At 42.7% G+C, this 20,399-nt stretch overlaps 2 protein-coding genes across 2 annotated transcripts; both read right to left on the bottom strand.

The window, feature by feature from the left end:
- Positions 1–3,795: 3,795 nt before the first annotated feature.
- On the bottom strand, positions 3,796–6,066 carry cox5ba (cytochrome c oxidase subunit 5Ba). The gene is made up of 4 exons (XM_082542440.1): positions 5,918–6,066; positions 5,043–5,113; positions 4,327–4,426; positions 3,796–4,150 (listed from the first exon to the last, which is right to left on the bottom strand). The coding sequence occupies exons 1-4, from the start codon at positions 6,012–6,014 to the stop codon at positions 4,038–4,040; spliced, it is 381 nt and encodes a 126-aa protein (XP_082398566.1). The 5' UTR covers positions 6,015–6,066; the 3' UTR covers positions 3,796–4,037.
- Positions 6,067–6,187: 121 nt separating this feature from the next.
- On the bottom strand, positions 6,188–20,282 carry LOC309711896 (drebrin-like protein B). Its single transcript, XM_082542438.1, has 15 exons — positions 19,735–20,282; positions 19,605–19,660; positions 18,376–18,488; positions 17,754–17,828; positions 17,541–17,684; positions 17,226–17,303; positions 16,982–17,133; positions 16,855–16,909; positions 16,167–16,232; positions 15,614–15,719; positions 15,339–15,539; positions 14,846–14,908; positions 13,658–13,752; positions 8,245–8,314; positions 6,188–7,148 (listed from the first exon to the last, which is right to left on the bottom strand). The coding sequence occupies exons 1-15, from the start codon at positions 19,815–19,817 to the stop codon at positions 7,012–7,014; spliced, it is 1,494 nt and encodes a 497-aa protein (XP_082398564.1). The 5' UTR covers positions 19,818–20,282; the 3' UTR covers positions 6,188–7,011.
- Positions 20,283–20,399: the final 117 nt, after the last annotated feature.

Here is a 20,399-nt window from a genome sequence, read left to right as displayed (position 1 = left end):
ATACATCCATGTTCTTCACCTCTTCTCTAGCTGAGCTCTTCAGAGTTTCCACTATGGAAATAAGATGACTGTTATGAATTCTCTATGATGCTCACTGCATGTCCAGCATCATGCTCTTCATTTTTACATGTTTAACCTGTGATATGTGATGGGATGAAATAAATCATACACACACCTGTTGTTTTCTCCTCTCTCCCTCCTGCCTCTGTTCCTTTTATTTGCTGAAAAAATGTAAAAGAATTCAGGCTAAACAGAAATATTTAATTCACTTTTATTTATATATCACAAAACCACAACAACAGTCACCTCAAGGTGCTTTATACTGTAAGGTAAAGACTGTACAATAATACACAGAAAACCCAACAATCATATGACCCCCTATGAGCAAGCACTTGAACAGCGACAGTGGGAAGTCCCTATTAACAGGAATAAACCTCCAGCAGAACCAAGTGCAGCTGCGACTGGTTGGTAGTGAGGGGAGGAAGACAGGACAAAGACATGCTCTGGAAGGGAGCCAGAGATTAATAATAACTAATGATTAAATGCAGAGAGGTGTCTAAACAACAGTGAGTGAAGAACAAACACTCCCAGTGCATTATGGGAATCACCCAGCAGCCTACACCTATTGCAGCATAACTAAGGGAGGATTCAGGGTCACCTGGTCCAGCCCTAACTATATGCTTTATGAAAAAGTAAAGTTTGAAGTCTAATCTTAAAAGTAGAGATAGTGTCTGTCTCCTGAATCCAAACTGGAAGCTGGTTCCACAGAAGAGGGGCCTGAAAACTGAAGGCTCTGCCTCCCATTCTACTTTTAAATACTCTAGGAACAACAAGTAAGGCTGCAGTCTGAGAGTGAAGTGCTCTAATGGGGCAATGTGGTACTATAAGGTCTGTGTTTAAACGTTAAACCCCTCACACTAAAAGGTCAAAGGTCATCAGTGTGTTCAGGCAGGCCTGATGAAGAGCTCATGAACATCACTGATCAGTTTTCTGACCTGTCAGTCAGCTGCATTTTAGAGAACCAGTGTGAACCTCAGTCACCACTCGCAACAAGTGTGCTTGTTAACCGCTTTAACTGTTGATCAGTACAGCTTTCCAACTGTCTCCATATCACACAGCACAGGAAAGGCGTGAAGAAGCTGCAGCTGGCATGCCAGCCTCCCTGGAATTGCCCCTCAAGACTGCTGATCCAGACTACACCTCCACCACCGCCAGACATGTTTGCATCAGTAGCTCTGAACATCCACCATCAGTGACATCATCCACACAGGTGGAGCTTCAGTTTTTAATATTTCCGTGTTTTAATCTTTTAATTATTGTTGTATGAAGCACATGGGTGGGGGGGACACACAGAATTTCAGTGTGTTTTGAAATTACAGTGTGATGATGTCACATCATTAAAGATAGACTCGCAGGAATAACATGGCCACATTTTTACAGGAAGAAAAGAAATAATTATGTAAGTGCAGGGCGTATGTGAGGTTATAATGATGGAGGCAAGTCTGACTGAATCTTCCACAATCACCATCACTGTTACCTTTCAAAAGGCATGTACAGCAAAGTAAAGCACCTGGAAGTTGGGCCAGGTTAATCCACTGATATGGCCCACACCCTGAAAAACACAGCTTACTTATGAAGTAATATCTAAAAGCTGTGTTTCTGTAAACATGCTGAAAGTATGCACTGCTTAAATATACTTAGTGTAATGATGAATTTCCTGTGTAACCTGACTGCTCACCTCCTTATTCTAGTATTAAGTATTTGTAGGTAAATATGATTACACAGTTACTTAATATAAAATAAGTTTCTTATTTAATCAGAGGAATTAGGCCTTCAGTCATGTGCTGCATTATATAGTGTGACCTTGTTTTTCAGGCTCAGTGGGACGTACCGGACGTACACTGCAGTCCCGTCATCTCAGCGTCATCACTGCCACACGCTGCCGTTCTGGTCATTATTATGACAGCATGTCGATTACAAACAGCTGCTGCTACTGTATCCGTGACATCATAAATATGGTAACACGTAGACATTGAGGGCTAGCAGGAGGGACCATGCGCTTACCTGCTGCTCTCTGGCAGGTAGCTCCATGCCCTCCTGGGTTTTAAATGCACCTTAGAACACACATGCATCAACATTACAATGAGCGGGTGGAGGGAGGTTTGGAGTCTTCTCTCACCCCCGTTCTCTGCGGCCTGCTGGAGCGGGGGGGCTAGGAGGAGGAGTTGGCCGTCCGACTGCGGTCTGGGGTGTGGGGCCTCCCTGCTGCTGCGGAGTCGGGGCGGTCTGCCTCTCCCCAGCGCAGGGAAAAGGGTAACACCACCTGGGTCTGGGTGCAGTTCCCCCCTCCAGGGGCAAGGGTACCTAGACCCGGTTTGTAGAGTACGCTTGGGGAGTGTGATCGTGTGTACAGCGTCTCTTTATGTCTGTCTCCACGTTGGTTGAGTGTGCATAAGTGCATATGAGAGCATGAGGGTGGGAATGGATGTTTGTATCTGTGTGTGCCTGTATTTCTGTGTCTATATGTCAGGTTGGGTGTCAGACGCCACCTCTCTGGGGACATCTCAGGCCCTCCAAGGTTTGGAGGCCTATCTCCCCCTACCACCACTTCCCCTGCCAGTGGCGGACTCCCTCAGACATCGGTGCGTTGGTGGTTCTTTGTGTCCTGGGATGGGCCTCTGGGTACACACCGGCTCACTCCTTGATGGCCGCTTATCAGGGCCTGGAGCCTGGGGCTCGCTCGGGCCACTTCGGAGGTGGGGTGCCCCCGGCCTCTCGGCCTGGGGCTCGGCCACTCAGGCACGGCTGGCTGCCGGCGGAGCTCACGGGCGCATCACTGCAACTCCCCCTGGCTTCTGCTCCGCGGCTGCTGAGTGAGCCCTCATCTGGGACTCTCCTCAGCTCTTTCTGGGACAGTGGCGCGGCTGCCCCTCTGTTGGTCTTCCTTGGTCTCTTGTGTTCTGGGGGCCTCTGGATGTCTGGAGTTTTGATCTCCTCCATACCTGCTTCATGCCCTGGAGGACGGGGCTGTGGCCCCCCCACACCCTCTAGCAGATCGTTACATGAAGGAACCTTTTGAAAACAAGCGCGTCCATGCTCACAGGTGTACACACGGGTGATCACACCCACAAACTACACCCTTTTTGGCTCCTACCTCAAAGCACACTGTGTTCTGTTGATCTTATGTGCTGCAAAATAATGTTTAATATTTAGTATTTACTGTCATATTCCCATATATCATTGTGATGTTGTTTATTCTATTACTCTTGTTCTCTTCTGCTTGTTTTCTTTTTTCTTTCTCAGCAGGTGATCCAGGTGATCGATAGATGCATTTTTTTTTCTCTGCCCGTTCTGTTGGTTTTTGTCTTTTGCCCTTCTCCCCCGTCCCTCTTCTCAGCTGTTTCTCTTTCCCTCTTTCTTTCTCCCCTTCTTTCTTCCATTCAAGTCTGTCCCGTATTCAGCAAGTGAAAATAAAATAAACAATAAAAGGTGAATCAAATGGACCATTATGGCAAGGCTGGGATGGTCAATTTGGTAAAGTAAATCCGTTGGGCATCTTTCTTTGCCTTTAGACAACAATTCTGATGGCAAAAGAGCCAAACGGGACAGGCCAAAAAAAATAAATAAATAAATATGGTAATAAAAAGACTGAGTCAGCTGATTCAGGATAAACAGATCTTTGTTGTTAAAGGAACAGTTCACTCAAACTACAAGAACAAGTCTAGAAGTTCGATGTAAAACACATTAATCATGGTTAACTATGAAAAACAGGAAGAAGACTCAGAGACGCACACAAACAGGAAGTTACGTTTATTGCTGCTCCTGGGAGGTGGGAGGAGTGTAACGTGTGCAGTACAATTGTGTGTGTAAACTGACTGAATGGAAATGTCTGAAGAAACTCTTTGTTCCCCGAACGTGTCTGATCCCGAGTACATGTAACGTGTAAGCAACGACTGATGAGGTCAGCAGGTATGTCAAGTAGGAGACAGCGAGAAGCGGACAGTGCCGCTTGCTCCGCAGGAGGAGGTGGTGGTGAGTCAATGGGGGAGTTCGTGGGGAACCAGTTTGTAGTGGGAGCCGCAAGATGGACAGCGCTGGGCCTCACCCTCGTGGAGCCAGAACCAGACCACGGCCGTGTTGTCCTCCTCACCTGCACACAGGAAACTGGGTGAGAGCGGTGCCACCTGTACGTCACACGCACGCTCAGGTTTCCCCAGTGAGGATTATGCCCCGCCCATCTTTGAGCCTGGGGCAAAGTTTAACCCTCGCCTGAGAAAGCCGTGGCCGACACTCACACACGCTTACAAACAGGAAACAACAACTCACACACGCATCCCACAATCCTTTTGTTCGTGATGGAGGGAACCAGGTGGGGGTCAGCCTTGGAGCCTGCATAGTGCTTTGGCTTCATCATGTTGAAGGGGTCCTACAGGAGGGGGAGGAGTCAGGTGAGTCGGGGCGTGACAGTATTCAACATCAGTTTCATTTCAAAATTCATTGTTCATCAAGAACGATTCACACGACTCAGAGGCTGACCTCAGATCAGCTGAGGCTGAGCTGCAGACAGAATAATTTATATTAATATTTGAAAATGAGCCGAGCAGCGAATATACCACAAAATAATTATTAATCATCAATAAAAAGGCAAAACATAGAAAACTAATGTTAATCAAATAACTGCTATATGAAAATAAACAAATAATCGAGAATACATTAACAAATATTAATACAAACTTAAACAAGCCCAAAAATACTAAAAATAAATATTATGAGTAACAAAATCAGTAACTACTCAAAATAAAAATGTTTTATAGTTTTGCTGAAATATGTCGACACACCGACAGCTTGAGTCTTCTCGTTTCTCCTCAGATTTGATGTTTAATGATTTTAATCTTGATTTAATTTCTGGTCTGTGTGAAATAGTGTTAAGATGAATCCACATCACGCTCTTCTTTTTCTACTGCTGTTTTTTTTTTTAAAAACACTATGTTTTTCATGTTTCTGGAGCACATGATGTCAGAATTCCTGTGCGTCGGTCTTACCTCGCCCTGTTTCATGGCCTTCATGATGACCTTTTCCAGCCCGGTGGCCTGCTCCTCATCAGTGGGAATCCCTGTGAACAGCACAGTGTGATTAAGAGCTTCAAAGCAAACACTGTTCATCAGAACTGGCTAATGTGTGGACTCCCTGTGGGTCACATGACTACAGTACACGTTATTACAGGTTCTTATGACCTCAGTGAGTTGCTGAGTTTGTGAAACCTAAAGCAGCACGGGTTTCTCTCACAGACATGAAAACATCTCAGTGTAAAACTGAAATGTTTGATCTGATGTTTTCATTCACGTCACTCTGATTCACTTCATTGATCATCGTCAGTCATGGTCACACACAGCAACTTAAAAATGCATTGATCACTGCCTTTAGCTGTTCCAGACTACATACAAATTATTCAGGTTTCTGGGAAACTCTGCAAGTTAAAATGCTATGTTTATCGATACCATTACAATCTTACTGATCACTTCGATCGGCAAACCAGACCAATGACAACTTCCGTTACTCTCTCATGTGTTTAATCTTCATACCGACGAGACGTTCAAGGACCTTCATGGAGAAGGTTAAAATATGACACGTTAATTGTTTCAGATATAAAATATATTTTAGGTTTTAAATCTCACCGTATTGACCGTCGTGATTACTAAATTCTGATATATTAAGACTTTTTAAATCTACAAGTCAAACAATCAGCCAACACACGGTTTTTAATAAATCGCAGGATATTAACATGAAGTCTGATCCGAGAGGAGCCGTCACCAGGACAGGAAGCGCTCGGCGTCCTCCGACCTCCCCGCGGATTAGACCCTCTCTAAGCCGCCTGTTCCGGTGGGTTCCGGGTGTTCTGTGCCGGCTCGTGGCTCACCTCCTGCCGCCATGCCGCGGCTCAGAGCGGGGGTCCGGGCGGAGCGGCAGGCTGCCGCGGCTCTAACGGCGGAGCGGAGCAGTAACCTTGCAGCCATTTCTCCTTCTTCACTGTCAGGGAGGCCGGGCGCACGGAAATGACGTCAGAGCAGCAGCGTGCTGCTTTAAAAAACAAACAAACAAACAAACTTTATTCAGCACAAATAAAGTAACAAGGAAACAGCTGGTCGTGGACAGATGGCAAACATGGCAGTTTGTCTTGAAACAACAATGATCATCTCCACATTTCAACTTTATTCTCAAAACACTTGACTTTTCTTTTCTTAATGTGGCCCTGATACTCCTTCCTACAGTACAGTCTGCTCAAATCAGGTAATAAAACACAAGACAGATATTATGAAACATGACAACATTAAAACTAAGGACGGACATTAAAAAAACAATACATGAATATTGTAATAAATATAAAATAATATAATAAACTTAATTAACATTGACATAGATATTTAAAAGAGGTACGGAAATAAAATAATTAAAAAACCAGGGAACTGAAGAACTTTTCTGACAAAGACAGTTTTTATATTTGAAACTCTGCTGACTGGAGAGCAGTTTTTCCCCACATTTTCAGAGACTCCAAACTATCTGGACAAATTAACTTTTTTTTTTTTTTTTTTTAAATATAAGAAAGTCAGTGACTGCCTGAAGAACACAGGAGCATCACCACATGCTGTGTGTCCTCCTTGAGATGCTCTGCAGGCCCCCTCTGAGGTCCATAGTCCCAGTCTCGGCTGAAATGCCACCTGTTCACTGAGGCATTTGAGTTTTGTGCGTAAAGCAACCTTGAGTTTATTAAAAGGCTCTATATGAACCTAATTTATACTTCTTATTAATTACGGTAGTAAGACTGGCCAAATAGGACAAAAGAAAAATAAGAGCAATATCCAAACTGCACTTGAAAATGACTGTATTTATTGTTTACTGGTTTTTACAAAGGTTTATTAATTCAGTGATACTGAACAAGTTAATGTGAGTAAAATATCCATCTGAAACACCCACAGCTTTATTAAAATTAACAGGACAATGAGCCAATGACAACTAGATAAGCTCCACATAGTTAGCCGGGAACATGCCGTATTCCCCATCAGGTCCAACACCTCTCCACCAACCCTCATCCAGCATTTCTATCTGAGTAATAATGTCATCGGGGTCAAAGGTGATCTCAGTGTCATCCGCTGTGAGGAAGAGAGAAAACTCAGTTAAACTAAAGGTTTATCTAGAAACACCTTTCAAGAGTTTCAAGTTTAAAATTACAAGCATTTAAAAAAAAGAAATGAAAGAAACTGTTCTGTATACTCGACTTTAGATCTGTATGTAAAACAACAACATTTCAGTGTTTCATCAGGTAAATGTGATAAATAATAACCAAACTGGATGGCTTACTGCACTGTTGAGGTACAACAGCTCTTTCCAAATGTAAGACCACTGCAAGCTTATTTTACAGCCAATAAAAAGCATTATAATAATAATAATAATAATGGATACTTTATTGATCCCCATGGGGAAATTACTTGTTTTTCTCTGCATTTGACCCATTCACTCAGTGAAGCAGTGGGCAGCCCACTAAGCAGGCGCCCGGGGAGCAGTGTGTAGGGACGGTACCTTGCTCAGGGGTACCTCAGGGTAGCTGTTAAGTGGATTCGAACCGCCGACCTTCCGATCATGGGGCGACCACTTTACCTACTGAACTATCCTGTTTTTACAGATTTGATTTACAGATTTGATCTTCTTGATTCATTTATTGAGATTCATCCTTCTTTAACAGCTTTTCCCCTGTGACAGTCAATGGTTCATTTAAACACTTTTCCTCAATTGAAGAATACAGAATACATTTTGGTCAAATATTTGCAGGTAAATTTATAAAAAAATGTGGAAACTCAACTAGTTAAGCATTTAATCATTAATATTCAATAACTGATAATTATTTGATAATCAAACCAAATAAATGGATAAATAAAAACATGTCATTTACTGTGAATGATCTGCTGTACCTTCACAGGCCACTAGAGGCCCCAGTGCAAACTCAATTACAATAATGTTGTTGTGATATCACAGAAGTCTTATTTTCATGATATCAGTATGGTGAACAACACTCTGGACTCTTTCCAATTTCATTCAGACATGTTAGACCACAAGACACGATGGTCCTCAGTAGTCACAGAGAAGACGGCAGACCCCACAACTACCAAAAACATGAGTGTGTGTGTGTGTGTGTGTGTGTGTGTGTGTGTGTGTGTGTGTGTGTGTGTGTGCGCGCGCGCGCGTACGTACCGGCCTGGTAGTCGTACAGAGCTCTGGCACAGATACCTTGTCCACTGCCATCCCAATTAATACCATCAGCCTGAAATTCAAAAACAGCTAATTAACATTTAAACAGTATTTTAAATCATTTCATTCAATAACTTTTTACTCATACACTGGAGGACCAAATCTGCCAGAAGAGATTAAATAAATACATGAATCACCTCAATAAATACACTCAACAAAAATATAAACGCAACACCTTTGTTACTGCTCCCATTCCCCATGGGATGGACGTAGAGACCTAAAATTCATTCCAGATACACAATATAACCATCCCTCCCAAACAGTGGTCACAAATCAGTCCAAATGTGTGGTAGTGGGCACATCTGCTATATTGAGATAATCCATCCCACCTCACAGGTGTGCCACATCAGGATGCTGATCTGACATCATGAGTAGTGCACAGGTGTACCTCAGACTGCCCACAACAAAAGGCCACCCTGGAATGTGCAGTTTTGTCTCACAGCAAAATGCCACAGATGCCACAAGCAATGAGGGAGCGTGCAATTGGCATGCTGACAGCAGGAATGTCAACCAGATCTGTCGCCCGTGCATTGAATGTTCATTTCTCAACCATAAGCCGTCTCCACAGGCGTTTCAGAGAATATGGCAGCACATCCAACCGGCCTCACAACCGCAGACCTCGTGTAACCACACCAGCCCAGGACCTCCACATCCAGCAGGTTCACCTCCAAGATCGTCTGAGACCAGCCACCCAGACAGCTGCTGGAACAATTGGTTTGCACAACAAAACAATTTCTGCACAAACTGTCAGAAACCGTCTCAGGGACGCTCAACTGCATGCCCGTCGTCCTCATCGGGGTCTTGACCTGACTCCAGCTCGTCGCCGTAACAGACTTGTGTGGGCAAATGCTCACATTCGATGGCGTCTGGCACGTTGGAGAGGTGTGCGCTTCACGGATGAATCATGGTTCACATTGTTCAGGGCAGATGGCAGCTGAGAATGTCCCAGTTCTTGCATGGCCAGCATACTCACCGGACATGTCACCCATTGAGCATGTTCGGGATGTGCTTGACCGGCGTATACGACAGCGTGTACCAGTTCCCACGAATATCCAACAACCTCGCACAGCCATTGAAGTGGAGTGGACCAACATTCCACAGGCCACAATTGACAATCTGATAGACTCCATGCGACGATGTGTTGCACTGCATGAGGCAAATGGTGGTCACACCAGATACTGACCGGTTCTGGGTCCCCAGACCCCCAATAGCGCAAAAAACTGCACATTCCAGGGTGGCCTTTTGTTGTGGGCAGTCTGAGGTACACCTGTGCACTACTCATGATGTCAGATCAGCATCCTGATGTGGCACACCTGTGAGGTGGGATGGATTATCTCAATATAGCAGATGTGCCCACTACCACACATTTGGACTGATTTGTGACCACTGTTTGGGAGGGATGGTTATATTGTGTATCTGGAATGAATTTTAGGTCTCTACGTTCATCCCATGGGGAATGGGAGCAGTAACAAAGGTGTTGCGTTTATATTTTTGTTGAGTGTAGGTCTACAAATATAGGTATTCATTAACTTAGAAGCCAAGAACTTACAGTGGTTTGCAAAAGTATTCGACCCCCTTGAACTTTTCCACATTTTGTCACATTACAGCCACAAACATGAATCAATTTTATTGGAATTCCACGTGAAAGACCAACACAAAGTGGTGTACACGTGAGAAGTGGAACAAAAATCATACATGATTCCAAACATCTTTTACAAATAAATAACTGCAAAGTGGGGTGTGCGTAATTATTCAACCCCCTGAGTCAATACTTTGTTGAACCACCTTTTGCTACAATTACAGCTGCCAGTCTCTACCAGCTGGTAGAGCTGGTATGTCTCTACCAGCTTTGCACATCTACAGACTGAAATCCTTGCCCATTCTTCTTTGCAAAACAGCTCCAGCTCAGTCAGATTAGATGGACAGTGTTTGTGAACAGCAGTTTTCAGATCTTGCCACAGGTTCTCGATTGGATTTAGATCTGGACTTTGACTGGGCCATTCTAACACATGGATATGTTTTGTTTTAAACCATTCCATTGTTGCCCTGGCTTTATGTTTAGGGTCGTTGTCCTGCTGGAAGGTGAACCTCCGCCCCAGTCTCAAGTCTTTTGCAGACTCCAAGAGGTTTTCTTCCAAGATTGCCCTGTATTTGGCTCCATCCATCTTCCCATCAACTCTGACCAGCCTCCCTGTCCCTGCTGAAGAGAAGCACCCCCAGAGCATGATGCTGCCACCACCATATTTGACAGTGGGGATGGTGTGTTCAGAGTGATGTGCAGTGTTAGTTTTCTGGCACACATAGCGTTTTGTATTTTGGGCAAAAAGTTCCATTTTGGTCTCATCTGACCAGAGCACCTTCTTCCACATGTTTGCTGTGTCCCCCACATGGCTTGTGGCAAACTGCAAACGGGACTTCTTATGGTTTTCTGTTAACAATGGCTTTGTTCTTGCCACTCTTCCATAAAGGCCAACTTTGTGCAGTGCACGACTAATAGTTGTCCTATGGACAGATTCCCCCACCTGAGCTGTAGATCTCTGCAGCTCGTCCAGAGTCACCATGGGCCTCTTGGCTGCATTTCTGATCAGCGCTCTCCTTGTTCGGCCTGTGAGTTTAGGTGGACGGCCTTGTCTTGGTAGGTTTACAGTTGTGCCATACTCCTTCCATTTCTGAACGATTGCTTGAACAGTGCTCCGTGGGATGTTCAAGGCTTGGGAAATCTTTCTGTAGCCTAAGCCTGCTTTACATTTCTCAATAACTTTATCCCTGACCTGTCTGGTGTGTTCTTTGGACTTCATGGTGTTGTTGCTCCCAATATTCTCTTAGACAACCTCTGAGGCTGTCACAGGGCAGCTGTATTTGTACTGACATTAGATCACACACAGGTGCACTCTATTTAGTCATTAGCACTCATCAGGCAATGTCTATGGGCAACTGACTGCACTCAGACCAAAGGGGGCTGAATAATTACGCACACCCCACTTTTCAGTTATTTATTTGTAAGAAATGTTTAGAATCATGTAGAGATGGCACGATACCACTTTTTTATGTCCGATACCGATATCATAAATTTGGATATCTGCCGATACCGATATGAATCCGATATAGTGTTTTTTAATCAACAAAACTGTTTTTTTAAATATCTTGCTGCATTTTGCAAGTCTGCAAGTTCATACTCAAGTTTAAAACAACAACTACACTAAAGCTATTCTGTTATACCTGTATACAAAAAAAATATTTCATAGTTCAGCAATACTGATCAATCTAATAAACTTAGACCTACACCATCCTCCCTATTCTGGTATTTTAAAGAGTACTTAGCGTAAATATTAAGCAACCTAACTAATAGGGTTCCAACTCCCAGCAACAACAACAATAAATAAATAAAAAATAGGGAACCACCCCTCACGCGCCACCTCATGATGCTTAATCGACGTAATCAACCTTAATTTGATGCAGTGTGAAAAAAAATGCACAGAAATCAATTATTTTTCAAGAAATATTAAATAGATTCAACATCTTTCTTCAACAAAATTGCAGACTGCACAGATGGTACCTTCCCAAAGGAAAAAGTACTATAGCTTACTAGGTTATATATATATATATTAGACTTAATAGTCACTATATACAGTAATTGACTTCTATTCATTTTACATCAAATTAAAACTTTGTGTGTCAGATAATTATTTATTAAAAGCTAGACATTTTAAATGAGAATAAGAAAGAAAAGTATGTCTTTGTGCCCCCTTTTCCCAGTTAATGCCCTATCGGCCCCCCTGGCTAAACTTTGCTAGATCCGCCCCTGCACAGTTACCAGCGTCAGCTACGTAGAAAAAGATCCTGGTGTAGAAAGTAATATTAAATAAATTCTAACAACAGCTTATCAAGCTTAAACGTGCTGCTGTTGTTCAGCCGCTGGTTTCCTCTTTCTGGTGCAAAGTGGGCCAAAAACAAAGACGGACTCGCAACAGAAAAGCCGATCAGCTGATCATTTAAGCAGTTTCACGATTGAAGTAGCAGCCGGAGAGCGAGAGGCAGTCGCTCGTTAAGCTTAACGCAGGAATGCTTTACAAACATTCAGAGATGGACTTACACACTTGCTTTACTTCTCTCGGGGATAACTTTGTCGGAGATGAAATGCCAGGTTGCTAGCGAAGCTCCAAATGCTATCCAGACCACCGACAGGTCCCGCATGCCACAGCCGCTCTATCACGTGATGCATACTGCTCCGACATGCTAACGTTCTGAGGTGAGTTACGGCGTGTTGCAAGTTTTGTGAGGTGCTTTCGTGATATTTAATGGATCGGATTACATTTTTTATTTTTCTCCGATATCCGATCCAGTCATTTAGGTCAGTATCGGACCGATACCGATACGTAATATCGGATCAGTCCATCTCTAGAATCATGTATAATTTTCATTCCACTTCTCACGTGTACACCACTTTGTATTGGTCTTTCACGTGGAATTCCAATAAAATTGATTCAGGTTTGTGGCTGTAATGTGACAAAATGTGGAAAAGTTCAAGGGGGCCAAATACTTTTGCAAGCCACTGTATGTGTATTTTATTTCATGACAAATATGAGCTCATTCTGAATCTAATGGTACCAATATATCTGAAAAAAGTTGGAATGAGAAAACAAACGTCTGGAAAAGTAAACAGAAACAGCTGGAAGAGTATTTATTTAAACAGTGCTTCACTGGAAATTCAGAATTATTTCTTATGCTAAATGAAACATTTTCTGATTGAGGCATGGTCACAGTATGTTTCCCATTTCAAGGTTCTTTTTTTGCCATTTGTGCATAAAACTAGCAGTCAAGGCACACTGGAATTCTTGTGCAGAGCACTTTCAGTCATAGTAAGCAAATTTTAGGGATTTTGCATTATTTTACAAAACACAATCCTGTTTATGATTTCTTTGGTTGAGGTGGGACACATTAAAAGGAATGACTGAAGGTTCAATCTTGGTGTCAGGGTTAAACATAGAATTAGATGCTGTGGTTTAGGTTAGTGTTTTGCTATGATTAAACTTGGGTATAACATCTTCAGAAAATGATCAGAACAAACACGCCTCCCCCTGTATCAGTTTATTCTAACAGAGAACAAATTTTAGCCAAAGTCTGAGATCTAGTCATCCAAACAACCTCAAACTCAGCACTGCACTTACTCGAGACCACAGAGATACACCCACTAAGTCTCAGGTCTATTGGTCAGTTTTTGAGTCAGACACATTTCTCAAACTGTTAGTAAGACGTTAAGGGAGGAATCAGAATCAAAATACGTTGTTAATTTCTAAGGAAAATATTTACTGGGAGTGTTGTACATGTAAATGTACTTATGATGAAGAGGACTTACTGCTGGTGCATGCTGGGAAACGTTTTGATACAGGTCCTCGTTACTCCAGGCTGAATGCGGTGCCATGTATGGATCATCTTGAGCTGGACTTCCCTCTGCACATTATAAAAATCACAAGTTTTAAATACCAGAGATGAAAAAGTGTTCTTTGTTTTCCAGGACAGCGAGAAAAGACACAAAAGTACCAACAGGATAAAGTATTAATACTCCAATTCCAGGAAAAGTACTAAGTATCACCACACTACAACCCTCAAAAAACAGAAGTTACAGAAATGTTACTATGAATTATGTTACATAGTCTGAGATTCTGATATAGCCAGTGAACAAATCTATCTATCTAACCAGCGCTGTGCTACAATCGTGGTGTAACAGCTTTACAAACATGAAGGCCAACGAAACAAAAACCAAGCTGTGAGCTGTAAACATGATGGAGCAAACACAGAATAACCACAAATTATTTCAGCTAACGTCCATCATTTGCTGCTGCAAACTCAAAAATTCACTGACTCGCCAACTCTGACAGTGACTCTTACTCAATATGTAAAATAGTTCAAATTAATTAATTTTATTAACCAAAAAATTTGAAAATATAGCAAAGTTTAAACTTTAAACTGCTAAGTTTCCAGTATTTAACATATTTAATTACTTTTGTTTTTTTGTCTTTAATGTTTCAAACGTAAAAGCACCACTGAGGAAAAATTCATTAGTATTCACTTCACAGTGTTATAGATTTAATTTAAAATGGATAAAAGTGACATTTTCAACTCTAATGTTTTCTAATGTGGTTTCAGATTGTTTTAGGTTTATTTTGTTTGCTTTATTATTATTGAGATGTCTGTTATTTTTAAATTTACTGAACATTAGATTCATTGACTAATTAATTGAATTAAATTGATATGGTGTTGTTCTGCAGCTATTTGTAATTCATGTGTTTAAATCTCAGCTGCAGTTATAAGACTAAGAAAACTCTGAAATGTAGCATACTAGAAGTATAAAGTATTGTGTAAATGTACTCGGAGTGATTTTTGTGGGTGTTGATGTTAGTGACAAACTGATCATCATATAAAATATGGTCTTATAGGAAGAAAAAGATTAAAAAAAAACCTAATTCAAACGACTCTGATTATTGATAAATGATCAAAATTGCACAAAACAAAAGTTTAAATGAAATGACGTTAAAGTTCACACCTTGTGCAGCTTCATCTTCATCAAAATCATCTGACCACTCGTCTTCGTCACCATAACCAGCGTCTGTGTTTGCAGGAGGGACGTCTTACTTCATGTCATACACACAACACGCGGGTATTTCACAGTTCAGGTCACTAATCAGTTAAATTAATACATAAAAAAAGGTTTCCAGACTCAACTTTTTCAGCTGATTCAGCATATCCAAAGAAAATATCAGTGTTATGTGAACACAAGTTTTCTACTCATCACACAAATCCACTCCTAAATTTGAAAGTATTTTTAACAAAGCTTAATATTTAAAAATAAAAAGCCACCTTGGTTCTGACTGGCTAACTTCTGGACGCCTGCTGAAGGCCAGCAGTTTTGTGAGAACTGTGAGAACAACAGTTACTCCACAAAACTTACTTTATTTTTTATTTCTGTTCTACACCAAAGAACTGTGGTTCCTTCTGGGAACCTCCTGCAGTTGAAAAGCTGCCTCAATATGTCTCACCTGCAGGCTGCACAGGTGAGTGTGACCTCTCTGGTGCTGTAGTGGAGGCAGGTGCAGCATGTGAGACAGGCAGCACAGGTGAAGCAGATGTAATCAGAGACAGGGGGGTCACTGCTGGAGGAGAGGATGGTGGAAACCGAGGCTGAACCGGGACGTCTCGCTCAAACGATTTCTGCGATAGAAACGGACTCTGCAGCCTCCCTGCAGGGGGAAACTTTAAGGTGAACCACCATCATCATCATCATCCTCATCATTATCATCATCGTGTTTCTTACCGGGTCTGGAGGCAGCAGGTGTGTCGCCAGCATCAAAGCTCTGCTCCTTCTGCTTGAAGATGTCTCTGGGATTAAACGCTCTCTGAGAAATCAGAGATTTCGCCTCCTGTGAATAAAACTGGGTGACATTAAAGTAAAGAGGCAGGATCCTACACTTCTCTCAATGCAACTCTTCAGCCTTTGTAATTCAGCTCTTCCTGTTCATTTCAATTTGGCTTACAGTAAAAAAATGTAAAGGCTTCCAGGCTGTAGAACTAAACATGTGAAGCAGACTACAGTTCCCATGATACGTCTTGGTGGGCAACATCCAATCACAGAGCCAAACAAATGTGAACAAATCACCAAGAAAATCCTCATTTCTCTAGTTTTAACATCTGCTCAGAGCCATCCACCCAGCTGATCAAAAATGAAACTGGAATAACAAAAAAGTTAAACCTGTGTGATCATTTTTTTTATGTTTCTGATGCTGTGTGAAAATAAATAATGAACATTTAGAGGGAGAAACAGGAGCAGATATTACGTTACAAGAATTTATGGTCAAAATTGCGCTCACGTTAGCTTTCTGCACCGAGGCAGCAGCGGAAATTCCCGTCATCTTCATGTTCTCCAGCTGCTCATTCTGAAACACAGAAATTATTCATACATGACGTTAAATATAATTTTAACATCACACAACACAGACTTCCCTGCCTCAGTGATTTGCCAAAAGGATTTAAAATCAAGTTTCAATAAAGAAATGACTCATAATCCAGTATTTTTTACTTTCTTAATATGTTTTTTTATTTATTTATGAATTAAATACACAAGTTAGCTCATCCTTTAAAAGTTAAAAACATCTTTCTCTTACCCTCAAAATCAATTAATTAACTAATATCTATGTCATTATTATTGGGTAATTTAAAACATGTTACCCTTTCCATTATTTCCTGTTTATTTACTTTTCATTATCTGAAATAGTTTTCAGTTTAATAACTTCTTTTATGTTTGCTTTTATGTTTGAATTTATTCATGTGTACTTCAGGATTTTTGCCCCTTTATATTTCTGTTTATTTATGTTTATAACTTTTTTTAAAAGGGGTTAAATAGTAATGTTGAATATTGTTTTTTATATTGTTTGTGATCAAATAAACTGTTGTTTTCCAAATTTGATTTATTTTTAATCTATCAGGAGCAGTAATGTGATGCTGGCTGGGCTCATAAACTCAACCGAATCAGGATCAGTGAGCTGAAGCTGAGCTCACCCGACGCTGCTGTTCCTGCTCTCGCTCCTCGTCCTCCCGCTGCTTCTGCCGGAGCCTGAAACACAAAATACTTGAAGTGTCTTCTTCATGAGTTTCTGTGATTTTGTGTTTTGTGTGTCTGACTCACTTCTCCTGTTCGATCTGCTGAGCTCTCTCTCTCGCTATCCTCTCCCTCTCCTTCGACTGTCTCTCCTCCATGTCCCTCCTCTCCCTCTCCGCCTCCTGCCTCTCCTGTTCCACTCGAATGCTTTCCTCCTTTTGACGCATTTCTTCATCCCGCTGAAGGAGAAGAAGAAGAAATAGAGAGTCGTGTGACTTTGCTGACTGAAACCTGTGGTACAATCTTGGAGGACTCGGAGTTGAAACCGAACCTGAGCTTTGACCCAGAAGTCGTCCTTGTTGATTTGTTGGATTTCCTCGACAGCATTGACTTTGCGGTACACAGAACCCTGACGAGAGAAAAGGCTCAGGGATTATAACAGAAATGTCCTGTTTTTCTTCTTTGTGCGCAACCCTGATTATTTATTCTTTATTTCAGCATTCTCTCTCTGTAGACAGAAGTGTTTGAGCTGAAGAAGATCTACATTAATGTTCATGCAGGGGTAGGAGTGCACTGTGAGATGAAATATTGGCTTATTGGATGGTAAAACGAGGCTGTGCTGCCGATTCAGGCGGCGTGATCTCACCACGGGTCCTCTGGGAACGTCTCTGTACTCCTGCGTTTGCTTGTGGAAGTTAAAGTTAGCGCCGGACGCTTTGGCCACTTTGGCCAAGATGGTCTCTGGGTCCACGTCGTCCTCCGCACGGGCGTTTACAGTCACATGGGCTCCCTGTGATGTCACACATGTTAATGATGCAGCTCTTCACACACATTAACAGGAAAAAGAGGCCAGACTCACCTTCAGGAAACCTGCTATGGTGCTCACGTGATTGGCACACTGTCCTTTCCGAGAGTCCTTCACACCTTCACCTGTCTTAGAAAACAAAAATCATCCATTCAATCCTGTGAATATGGCATCCTTCTATCACTCGACACTCATAGAAAGTAAAGTCTGCAGAGCTCTCTACAGGATCTCAGAACTGGATATGGACTGTTTAGCCTCGCAGACTCTGCCAGACTTTAGGAGGAAGTCGGAGGGCTAGTTTCCATCTAACGATGACATGCCATGTTCTGACTGTAGGATCGAAGATGGAGTGAAGTGGGCATATAACGATGACCTACTCGGTGGCTAGGCTAATATGAACACATCAGCAGGCTGAAGATGGAGGATGGGGGTTAAAAAAAAGTACATGTTGAGGGGCTTCCTGTCATGTGACTGGAAGATGCTGAAACCAGCCAAACTTCACTCCAGAGGTCTGAGATGATCCGTCCACAGCATGAGATCACTTATTAATGGTCTGGATTACTCACTGTGAAAAAGTCCTGAGCTTCACATCCACACTGAAATCTTCAGATATTTGTGGTTTTCAGAAAAAAGAAAAACTTCAGGAAAAAAAGCTTTGAGTTAAAGTTGGTCTTACCCAGTTTATGAGGATGTATTTGGGCAGTCCAGAGTTCGGGTCCCTGACTCGACAGAAAGCGTACATCACCTTCCCGCTGTTCAGCTCCTCCACCATCTCCTCCAACCCTCCATCTACACAAAACACAAAGGAGAACATGATCTCATTTAGATCAGACCGCAGACACCTGAAGGCCAGACTGGAGATCAGAAGGTTATGAGGGTGGCTTACGCTGGTGTTCCTGCGCGCACGTCCTGTGTAACACATAAAGAGGTCAAGTGCTGCACGAAAAACCCTCCACAGCTTGTTTGAGACGTTCCTCTGACACTCTTAATGCCGGTGATGTCATTGCATCATTTCTCAGCTGCACAAACCAGTTTGGAGCGCTGAGCAACTTTTTCTTTCTTTCCCACCTGAGAGCAGCACATTCTTATCTGTGTGCTTCAACACACCAGCTGTACCAGCGTTCACAGACCTGAGCCCAGTGGTTTTCTTTGCTTTCACTTGCAGCCTCTGCTCCATTCTGCTGAAACTTATTGGTACATCACAAGATGTAGCCGTGGCTCAGCTGTGGAAGCTGAATGCTTGTAATAACCACGCTGTTAATGTTTGCTTCATATTTAATAATAAGTTTTAAGTGTATTAGGGCAAACACCACTCTGCATGTGGTCGGTATGCTCCTGGATTTTAACATGAAACCCTCAGAAACAGAAAACACTCTGGGAGCAGACCAGAGGAGTCAAACATAAGGCCTGGGGGCCAGAATCAGCCCAGTAAAGCCTTCATTCCGGCCCCCAGGAGGAGATAAATGTTTTTTGCTGCTGACGCTAGAAATGTCTGTTTTTACAGTTGGTCCAAACAAAAGGACATTTTCTGTGATGAACACAACTTTGTTTTATACTTTCGGACAGTCTGGATGAGTGTATTTCTTACAGTCATGATGATCATCACGTGGAAAAAGCTGAACTTGGTTGTCTTACATTAGGAAGTCTTAGGGTTTACATGTGCACAGAGGGACAGACTGCAGCACTGCTGAAAAGTCAAACTGAGGTCAAGAAACAGGGTGGAGTGCAAGAACACCTCAAACATCTCCTCAGGTCCAAAAACAGCAGGAAACCAGCAGAGAGAAGAGTCAGAGAGGAAGGACAGCAAAGAACACAGGACCTGACCTTCAAAATAAAACAGGAAGTGAGGGGAAATCCACAGGAAATAAATTCGGAGGGATCAAAAGTTTGGATCCAAGTACTTACCTCCTTTCTGTGCCACTCGGAGGTTGTTGGTGTTTCCTTCGTAGGTGAACAGTGCCCTGAAACAGACAGACAGGTGTGGGTGTGCAGCAGATGTAGGTGTGGACAGACACACAGGTGAACTTTATCTCACCAGTCTGTGTTAGACTTGCCGCTCACCACCTCCTCGTAGGCGGCCATCAGCGCGGCTCCATTCTTGCTCAGATTAACAGACATGTTCCTCCACAGCACGGCAGCAACGACCCAGCAGTACTGTGGCAAACCTCCCACAGGCACCAACTCAGCTCAGGTCTGAGGAGACTAACCGGGCGGGTCGAAGGACCCAAACCTGACTGACCGCATTCTCCCCAGGTGACTCCTCCCACCTACACACCTGTGCTCAGCAGCAACAGGACACAGGTGAGTGTATCATGTGACCCTCTGCAGCAGGGAGTGTGTGTGTGTGTGTTACAGTGAACAGGGTGTGATCTGTGTTATTGTTGGCTTATTAGGGGCGGAGCTTGCCATACCTGCTCACCTGAGTTTCTGTTTTGTTTTTTTACAGAAAGGAAAAAAACTTGAAAACCTTCAAAAAGCACAAAAACAAGTGAAACCAGAAGGAACGTGATAAATGTTCTTCAAAAAAAACCCAAACAAACCCACTGCTCTGTCTTTCTGTTTCTATAGCCTCACCCGTACGACCCCTCCCACCTCAGAGGCAGACAGCAGGTTAACGAGACTATGAAAGCCACGATCAATGGAGCTCTGACACCAGTATTCACCATGGCAACAGGTAAACACCGAGCAGCTCCTCGTTTG

This window comes from Aulonocara stuartgranti (genome assembly GCF_965226115.1).
Source record: "Aulonocara stuartgranti genome assembly, chromosome: 7".
NCBI lineage: Eukaryota > Metazoa > Chordata > Actinopteri > Cichliformes > Cichlidae > Aulonocara > Aulonocara stuartgranti.
Note: the sequence above shows the minus strand (reverse complement) of the source record. Positions and strands in the feature narration are given on the sequence as shown.